The 10443-nt window shown below is 33.3% G+C and overlaps 1 protein-coding gene across 1 annotated transcript; it reads left to right on the plus strand.

Annotated features, from left to right (window-relative positions):
- Window positions 1-7366: 7366 nt before the first annotated feature.
- LOC147074579 (odorant receptor 10-like) lies at window positions 7367-10119 on the plus strand. The gene is made up of 4 exons (XM_085943591.1): window positions 7367-7459; window positions 7571-7672; window positions 8920-9075; window positions 10057-10119. Exons 1-4 carry the CDS (start codon window positions 7397-7399, stop codon window positions 10117-10119), a joined length of 384 nt encoding a protein of 127 aa, XP_085799717.1. The 5' UTR covers window positions 7367-7396.
- Window positions 10120-10443: the final 324 nt, after the last annotated feature.

A 10443-nucleotide genomic window follows, 5' to 3' on the forward strand; every position in this document is an offset into this window, starting at 1 on the left:
TTACATGTCACCATTTATTATTTTTATTCTTTTTATTACATCAATACAGAAATTAAAAAGTGCATCTCTTCCGGCCTCGTTTGCCATCGTCCCCGGAAGGTCTCGAATGTCCGATTGCTGATAGTTTAAATAGTTTACATCAACTGGTGGCCCTGCGATAAAATATACCTTGGGCTTAGACAAATAAAAACACGGGAAAAAAATGATTTGCAATTCTCCAGCACCCTTTTTAGAAAAATTTCTTAGATTTTAATTTCTAACACAAAAAATTCGAAACACTAATAAATGTCTGGGTTTCTAAAAAAACCTAATCCCTAATGGAATTGTCAAAAGATTTTCGGTGTCCAACCGAATTCCGGAGTGGTGTAGGTCATGGCTGGGAAGGGCTAACAGGGCTCTAGCCTGGGGGCCCGGGCTGTGGGGGGCCCGGCGTGTCAGGTTGACCAGATAAGTGAGATAAACACACATCATAAATTAGCTTTAATAGTAAAAAAAGTCGCCTGCGGCGCTATTATACTTCATGGCCGTGAACATTTTCAATTATATAATTGTGCAATATATTTTTTTTGATTATTATGTGTCGATACTCGACAGCTCCATTATTAAAGTAAATGTATTAAAAATGGCGAATAATTCACTGTATGAGTACCTACCCTTAATTTGAACTAAAACACAATTTTAAAAACGTTAATGTAGTGTTTCACACTGTTTTTAATCTTAGCGGTAGGTAGGGGGGCTGCCAAATATCCTAGCCTGGGGGCCCGTTTCAGGATGTGGGGACTATGGTGTTGGTACACCGAGTGCAATAGAAAAAGGCCGATAAACGAGAAATTAGGCTGTGAAGAAGAAAAAGAGCATATGGGACTAATTTACATCCTCCTCCTTGGGCCCCCCAATATTAAATCCTGGGTGCGCCACTATACCCTAGTAACCAGTGATGTCCCTTGACAAAACGCTGCCCCTAGGCAGTATTAAAATGCTGCCACATTTTTATATACAGTACTTTTTATCATTCTTTCACGACTCCAATATCTAAGAAATGTGTTGTATGGATACATCAACAAGATATATACCACTAAATCTAATTCAAATGCCATCTATGCTTCAATCAATGAGTATTTAACATCATTGGCTTCAATAGACAATATTGCGAGTCTACGGTTTCAGATAGGTACATTAAAAAATATACCTGACAACTTCCAAAACTCGCGAGTGACTGGCAAACATATTTGGATAAATTTTTAATTAGGTAAGTATGTACCTACCTATAATTCAAATATAATTCTCAAATCTCCACGTGTCATTGCTGCTCACCAAGAATGTGACGTCCAAGAACAACGGAAGTAAACTAGACATTGCGAACCCGACAAAAAAATCTGTTAAAACTTTTATAGTAGGTATCTAATTAATACATCTTATTTCCAACCAGTGAGATAATTTTTTTAATATTTCCGTTATTTCTAAATTTAGGTAGCTATTTTTATATATTATACGAGTACCTAATGATTCTCCTCAATTTGCCGCTCTTTGGGTAACTGCCGCCCTCAAGCGACGCTCAATCTGCCTACCCCCACGGGACGTCACTGCTAGTGATAATATTTATTAAGTGTATAAAAACAAAAATATTTATAACCTCATAGAAAGAGATAATTTCTATAAACTTATTGAGCATAAATAGTGCAACAATTATAACTTTCCAAAGTAATTTCCAAGAAGCATAAATTATGCAACAATTGCCATGTCAAAATAATTTATATAAATAATTATTATGTCATAAATAAAACGAGGATTATAACTCTGAAATAATTCCGATAAATTAAATATTAAAGTGGTATACAAATTATCAAGTGTGATAATTTCTTCTAACTGGATACTGTTTTAAGCTAAGAGACATTACCGATTGTATTCGGTACCATTATGAGAAGATATACATCTTGGCTGCTACGATGTTTTTCAAAATCCGGGTGAGGATTGCTACCAATAATTGTCGATAAATTAAAGTATTGTATTATTTTTAGACACCTTACCACTCTAATTGATTCTGCGAAATCGGAATATTATGAAAAGACGTTTCGTAATTATTTTACCATTTTGAATAGATAATGAGGCAATGAGATATCCCACGCTGCATGCACTGTTCATCTTTTTCTCGCTCCATCATACAGGCGATCGCGACAGCGAGCGAAATGCACGATCCGCGCACAGAGTTTTGATTTTTACCAGTTATTGGAAACAATCGGTTATCCCACACGAGGGATAATACAAAGTAGTGAAATTAGGAAACTAAACGGCTGAAAAGAAAAATTTTGCATGGTGGCCTCGTTAAAAGATCGTGTACAATATGCGTGGTTTGTGAAAAAGGTCTTCATGGTGTTTGTTTATTGGAACATTTAAAATATGTATTGCAAATGATTTTATTGCATTATTTTTTTTATAAATGAAACTGTTTTTAGTTTTAAACACTGAGTTGAGTAAAAGACTTTCCCATTGTTTCAAATCCATAAAATAAAATAAAACATTGTCCTTCCACCAAGAATTCGACTGTAAACAAATTTTTATATTGAATACAGAAATTTGTATTTGGAATTATTTTTATTGTAAAAAGGGTGATGCCATGAAAAAAATATACAATAGTTATAAGTTCTAAACCTACCCTGTCACAAAACATATATGAATCGGGTTATATTACACAACAATAAAACTAAATAGATAAAACAATGTTTCGTACCACTGGTGCAGTAGTATGTTCCCAAATTAACTTAATTAACTTAACTTTCTGGCCATTATCAAAAACAACGATATATCGTTGCGTAGCATTCTAAGGGTAAATCAATAATAAATTATTACAATAAATTATCAGTTCGGTGTTTCATTTAATGAATTAATAAAAGTGTTCACCTGCGTCATTACCGCACACCCATCTCTCACGATATATTGACCACCAGCTCAAGGTTCGAGCTATCCATTGACCTGGTGCTTCTCAGTATGTTAGAACAAAGCGTATTACCTGGTAAAATTGTAAAGAAAATCGAAATAAGTAAAAAATATTCTTCCGAAATGAAAAACGCACAGACAGAATAAGGGTAAACCGTGCCAACGTGGGTAATAGATAGAGGGTTTTTGGTACGAAGAGCTTAAAAAAACTCTCGATTTGGATTCTGGACAGAAATTTTGTTATGGGAAGAAAATATTATGAATAGAAGATATTTTTTTAGCAAGAAGAGCAAAAAAGCACTTGACGAAGAAAATCGTAAGATAAGAAAAAAAAATAGGAAAGTTAAACAAAAAAGAACTCGACTTACCAAATATATTATATTATACCTATCACAGAATTATCTCAGAAAAAGTTGACAACTCTCATTGGCCGAAATTGCCACAATATTACTGAATCAATAAATAAATTTAAATTGTATCATAATTAATATAATGACTCTCCGTCAAAAATTAAAGAGTTCAAGTTTTGTAGGTCTGGCTTACCAGTTCAGTGTCGTGCGTAGAATTTCCAACCACCACAGTAAAAGCACCTAAAGGTGCTCGTAAACGAGCCACTTTTTACGGCAATTGTGTCGCCGTTAATAGTTCCCCAAAACACGACAATAGTAGTCTACGTTGCCGAAACTTTACATCTATTGCCCATTCTCTCTGGCAACATGGTTGGTCGATATATTATGTAATATCGAACGCAATCGAAAATACGGCAATAATTATTGCTAGATAAATCTATTTCATTCTCGCTCTACTCCATGTATGCGTCTTTGTTTGACCTCACCACTAGCAACAATAAAAACATTATAGTGACAGCCGATTTGACAACACATTATTATAATTTTTCGCTGTCATTATTAATATTATTATGGTATTATTACTAATTGTCAATTCACACTACGTACAATGAATAAATGAACAAACCACTTGAACTATGGAACGTGGAATCCAAACAATGATCAAAATATGAAAAGGCCGATTATTAACAAATGTTTGGATCTGGAACAATGTGAGCAATTGAAGAGTTGAACACCCTGAATACAAATACACTTAACTCCTGTATGAATCTCCAGTTGGCAAAAATCGAAGAGTGACTAGCAGTATTATAATAGTAATCAGTGTTGCTTTCTTCATAACTGTATCTACTTTCTTTTTCTTCGCACTAATTGTATTTAACAATTAATACCTTCTAAAAGTCAACTTTTGCCATTCTTGTAAAGTTTTTAAATAAATAAGTATCAATAACTAATTTCTGTTTTATATTACTTATTGTTTTCCGTTTGTTTAAGTAGGACCCGATCCAAATCCTTATTTTATTTTAGATTTGTTTATGTGATTATTTAGGACGAGATATGGTGCAGAAACATCATTTACTGTCGTTGTTTTCACGTGTACGCACAAAATACATCAGCCTCACTTGCCCGACACTGATGATGGGTCATACATTGCCCAGCAACTGGGCAATAGTTGCATCATTTTTTGACAATTGTATCGCCATATGCAATTTTTGATGCTCGTTTACGGATCCTAAAGAGGAAACATATATTATTTTCCATCGAGCTTTTAACTTTGAATTCCGAATTTGTTTAAATTTCCACAGATCAGTGGTTGGTGTTAGTTTTAATTTTTGTAATAAAATACTGTATTCGAGTGTCACTATTTCGTGATGCACATTACTTTATATACGTACCTACAATTATTGAATTTTCGTGCAGTAATATTTTCTCGCATTTATCCTAAAATTAGAAAATCCTGTTTTTTATATACGACCACGTTGGACAATACGGTTGTGTATTCCATCGGCAAATAGCTCAACAACAAAAACCATAACATTACTTTGTATTCTATATTATATTATCAAAGAAATTTGCATTTTTACCACGTTTTATAGCTCGTATTCTTGTTTGTCCGGTGGTTGTTTATCCAGTACAAATCTTGCAATCGATTTTTAACTAACTTCCGACTAGTTAGACATTTGAAACCTTTAGAATATATCAGAACACGATGCCAATGCATTCTTTTAATACTTTTAGCCATCTATAGGTAGAATTGAATTCATTTTCAGTTAATTCTGTTTTATGTGAAAAGTTATTTTGGAAGAAATCCGTAATCCAATCCACTATTATTGGTTGCTAAGGGGGTTGTCCTAGCAATTAAATTATTAATATATACGTGCGTTACTATGGAAATCAAAATGACATCTCAGTATTTTATATTTGTCTGTTTGTTGCAAAATAGCAAAAAAATGATTTGTTGACAATTGCCTTATTTATCCTAAATTATTAATTCATAGAATTGTCAAGTTTATATGATTCAACAGAAAATTTAAAAACGTGGTAAATAAATAGTTCTTTTTATCTTGTAATTATTATATTTTATATCCTCAATTTTCTTGATTCTAAAACATTAACAAACAAATACATCAGAGGGTGATTTGTAGCCCCCGTTCTGTATACGCCACTTGCAGGCTTTGCTCAATGATTATTGTGTATCTACCAATCAATTATTTACCGGATTAATTGGTAGCATATTATTTGAAATTATTGTCAAATAATATTTCCTATTCATGCCATCGTCTGCCCATTTTATATCGTAACGAGAAGGCGGTGTGATTAATACAAAAATATTTACTGTGATAAAAATTAGAAAACGTTAATTATTTTAATAATTATATTACAATGGTGACTAAAATTAATTTGGAGGATGGTGGCACTAAAGCAGAAAAGTTGACAAAAACAATAATTAGTGACGAAGGTGTAAACGTTCTTCTCTGCAAAAACTTGACTTCTTTGGCAATATTCGGTCTTTGGCCGTTCCAATCCAGGAGTTTCTTGCACAACAGAACGCTCAGAAAAACACATTACGTGTTAGGATTAGTGGTCTACTTTTTGTTCTGTATGTTTGTCGTTACCGAATATATTGAGCTTGGGTACGTGTGGGGCGATCTGGAAGACATGACCACAAACATGTCGGTTTCTTGCTTGTACACGCTGGGCATCATGAAAATCTATGCGTTTTTCGGTCGCCGCGAACAATTACGGTCACTTCTGTCCGGAATATCTCGTATTGAAATTAACATATTAACATCCCAAAATGAAGAAATCAAACAGATCTTATTTTCCTACGTAACCAGAGCGAGAAGGGTTACGTATTTCTTCTGGACCTTGACTTTGTGCACAATCATGGTTTTCTTTATAATACCTCCGCTAGAATACAGATTCTCGTCGACGTATCACAGAGTTTTTGAAAACGGTACAGAATTTTGGTCCTACAAACGTCCCATGATATTCAGCTCTTGGTTTCCTTTCGACAAGTATGCTTATAGTAATTACGTGGTTGCTTATGTATATCAGGTGTTCATGGGAACTGTCGGGGCTTCTTACCAAGCGATTTGGGATACATTTATCGTTGCAATGATGATACATTCGATTGGACAACTACAGATTCTTCAAAAGACCATGCAGGACATGACAAGCGATGATTCCTCAATGAAACCAACATTGTCAACTAGGAACAAATTAAAATCTCTTCATACGAATGGTTACGTGGATACTAATAACATGGTCACTGAACATCTCATACATCAGAAATCTTACAATGAAATCCGATACAATCGGCTTGTCCACTGTGTCAACCATCATCGTTACATATTAAGGTTTATAATTTAATTAATTTCAAATGCCATATTATAGGCCAAAATATAGAAAACTATTACAATGATCAATTCCAAATCATCATCACTTCATTCATCATCCATCACTAGTATCTACCAGTTGTATCACCAGCCGCTCTAGCGTACGTGTTGACACCGTCTTTCGCGTTGTTATCCAAGAAGTTTTACAGTATTTAGTTGATAAGAGTAGATTAACCAAACTAGATTAGACCAAAATCTATCCCCCGATCGTTGTATTGGACATACCTGCTGTATACGAATTAATAATTATTAATCCATGAAAGAGTTGATTTTATGACACATTCAAGAAATTTTGTACTTGTTTTTTTCTGAATTCGATTACTATATCAGTTATTCAAAACCTTTCGAGTAATTTCCGTACATATAGAACTAGTTACTAGGGTAGGTATCGATACTACCGTATAACCGTGATAATCCACCCTTCTTAATAATGAATTCAATTGAGGACACGCCTGTATGAAGGAGCAATGTAAAATTTTCTTTGCGTGGATGAATGTGTCATGTACCCATCTTCCATTTATTGACGTATCACACACCCTAAAATTTTAATGTTCTGTCATTGCGGCAATAGAGAAAGGGGCTACGTTACTTTTTTTCATTTATTTAAAAAAACTTTGAACTTAATTTACCCAAAACTTTCATTTTGTAACTTTATTTATATTCCTCGATATTTTTTCCAGCTACACTAAAGATTTGAATACCATAATCAGCCCAGTAATGATGCTCTACTTCATGGTATGCTCACTGATGCTCTGTGCTATCGGATTCCAGGCGTCTCTGGTACATACTTCTGTATTTAATTATGTTAAAAATTAATGAAGTTTGTAGTTTATAATATCATTATCAATATTATTTTTGATAATACAAATTAATATTTTCTTTTCTTTTTAGTATGGATTCAGCCTAAGACTATGTTTCATGATTGAATATCTAATAGCAATCATGATTCAGTTGCTTTTGTTTTATTGGCACGGGAACGAAGTAATCTATGAAGTATGTTTATCATTCATATTTTTAAGACTGACCATCAAATTTTGAAAATACCTAAGTAATATTTAGGAAATGTCCTAAATTTATCGATATTTATTTACATACGAAGAACTTTCAAATCTTTAAGTTTTATAGTAAGCGAAAGCATTCTGTACATTGTACACAATCAAATGGGATAATCCGCAACCAACTGTTTCAATAATTTATATATTTTTATCATCAGATTTTGGAAGTCAATAATATTATTATAAACAGCAATCAGGACCAACCCGTAACTCTTTGATATCCCGAAATGAAAACGCACGTAATTTAACAACCTACGTCTGTTTTTAATGAGAGGTAAGGGGATTTTCTGAGAATCCACAGTCCATGCAGATCTAGGTTTAAAAACCCTGATTTCTGGATTACAATATTGATACAGTTGGATAATTTTGTATTTTAATAAAGCACCTCAAGTTTAGTGTGCGCGTCATTTAAGCATGTAATATTATGATGGTTTACTTCCATATTTAGTTTTCTTACCTGTGATAGATACTAACTTATCTTCAATATATAATAATATACCTAACTCAATCAATCAATAGTGTTGTGCATATGTTGTAATTAGGATAATTATGGTTCAGACAACTAAATTATCTACCTACCATTTTTATTAATAATTAAATTTTCACATCGGTCAAAATAAGTAAACTAACAGTTTAATAAGTAAATTAAATATATTGCCAATTTTTTTTCATTACCTACTGCACAGATCCGCTGAACACAAGTAACAAACAGTATTATATTATATTATTAACTGCGATTTATTTGATTGGTAAATCATCTAAAATTTTAACAATACCTACCTAATAGAAGACCTGTCTAAATCCAGTTGAATCTAGGTATTTGTAACTCAAAAATTCTAAAAGTACTTACATAGGTAAGTAGCTATTCATTAACCCTTTTACTCCTATTCGGCCGATATTTCGGCCCACCATACCTATGCGAAAACTCCATCTGGGCCGATCCATCGGCTGAAAGTTTGAAACCAAATTTACGATGTATTCCAATTTTTCCCCGTCATATTTCGCCTGGTGTAGATAAAGCACTATATTCGCTCTGTATTAGGTGTGACTAATATTTATTTTAGTGTCGCACTTGTTTATAATTGTGTCATACCCTAATAACTCATAAGTCATAATTGCTTTTGCTTTCGAACTTGATGCCAAAGAGGGTCATATAAAATATTAATACAATGCAATTTATTACAGAGTGAACAACTTCTACTAGCATCGTACAGTTGTGAATGGTACAATGAAAACAATCGTTTCAAGAAAAGTCTTTGGATATTGCGTGAAGGAGCGAAGTTGCCGGTCAAGTATACAGTGGGCCAATTCTATTCGATGTCACTCCCAACTTTCATTGCTGTAAAACATTACTGTCTTAATAATAATATAATAATTTATTTATATACAACATCGAATTAGTACGTAGAGTCTTAGATTGACAATGTTACCAAAAAGTAAATTTAAATTAACAATTTTGTTGGCTGTTATGCGGCTGATCTGCTGACAAATGAACCAGATGATTTAAAGATCTTTCGTTTGCCGGTGGATCACGTCAAGTTGGCCCGACGGACAACGTTCATTGACAAGATACCTAACCCACCTAATTTTGTCCGTTAAGGGTGATGCTGCTACCTTCCAGAGGCACCCAGTGGAATTTTTGGAAGTTCAATTCAGAATCAATTCAAAAAATTCGAAATACATAATATTACATATTGTGTGTTGTCTTAACCTAGTTTATGTTATTTGATATAAATATTTCAGAGTTATCAGGCGACATTAAACTTTGCATGTCTTTCATAACTGTACAAATTTCAAATAATTTACTCGTTGGTTATATTATATAGTATAATAATATATTATAGTTCAGTTTAGTTATAGTCTAGTTGGGTTGTCGTGCGAAGACGATTGTGGGCTAATCCTTTGAATTTCGGTATTTTTATTATTGTCAATGGATCATCCGCATTGCGTGTGCTTAAGCTGTTAACACCGTCAGACTCTCAAGCCGATCGTTCGACCGGTCGCCCTTCGATCGTCTGCGCCGATTATCACTGATTGTGAAATATCATTTTGGAAGTCGTGGCTACAATAGAAAAAATCATATTTTTCGCACATAACTCCATGACGATTGGTGACAGTTAGGTATACGATGGCAATTGTCGACAAAATTATCACGAATCTCTGATTGAGTTGTGAGGGAAAAACATGACTACCAGTGAACGATCCAAAGTGACATTATTTCATGATAGCGTGCGAATTTGCCAGTTAAATTTGACCTTTTGATTTGAGGTGTTGAACGCCCTAGCAAGATTAGATTTTTAAAACTACAATATTTCATTTCAGATACTTCGAGCATCATACAGCTATTTTGCATTATTGCGACAAGTACAAGAAGGCCAGGAATGAATATGATTTTTGGTTCAATGAATTTAATATGATAGGTGGTAAACAATCAATACATGTCATATTCATGGTTCCAATAAAATACTTATCCTTGTGATATATTTTTTTTAAATTGATACCTAGTACTTATTATAAATTATTATACATGAATAAAAGCTAGTAAACTACTGTTACAATATCGAATATTATGTTATTATCCTGGTAAGTATAGCAATTTTTAATTTACACCAAATTACCAACTACGACTATTATTATTACCTACCAACCGACTGGTGCTATGTAGGCAAGTAGGTATTTCTTTTTGAGCATTTTTTTGATTAATTTGTA

The sequence above is a fragment of the Rhyacophila brunnea genome, unplaced genomic scaffold (genome assembly GCF_057557595.1).
Source record: "Rhyacophila brunnea isolate RB1 unplaced genomic scaffold, BYU_Rbru_1.0 scaffold_16, whole genome shotgun sequence".
Classification (NCBI taxonomy): Eukaryota; Metazoa; Arthropoda; class Insecta; order Trichoptera; family Rhyacophilidae; genus Rhyacophila; species Rhyacophila brunnea.

What these genes read in the sequence shown, in the direction of transcription:
- LOC147074579 (XM_085943591.1), top strand. Translation starts at nt 7,397, where the DNA reads ATGATGCTCTACTTCATGGTATGCTCACTGATGCTCTGTGCTATCGGA. An exon ending in TCGGATTCCAGGCGTCTCTG is followed by an intron (nt 7,460 to 7,570) that starts GTACATACTTCT and finishes TTTTCTTTTTAG; the next exon opens with TATGGATTCAGCCTAAGACT. An exon ending in CACTCCCAACTTTCATTGCT is followed by an intron (nt 9,076 to 10,056) that starts GTAAAACATTAC and finishes ATTTCATTTCAG; the next exon opens with ATACTTCGAGCATCATACAG.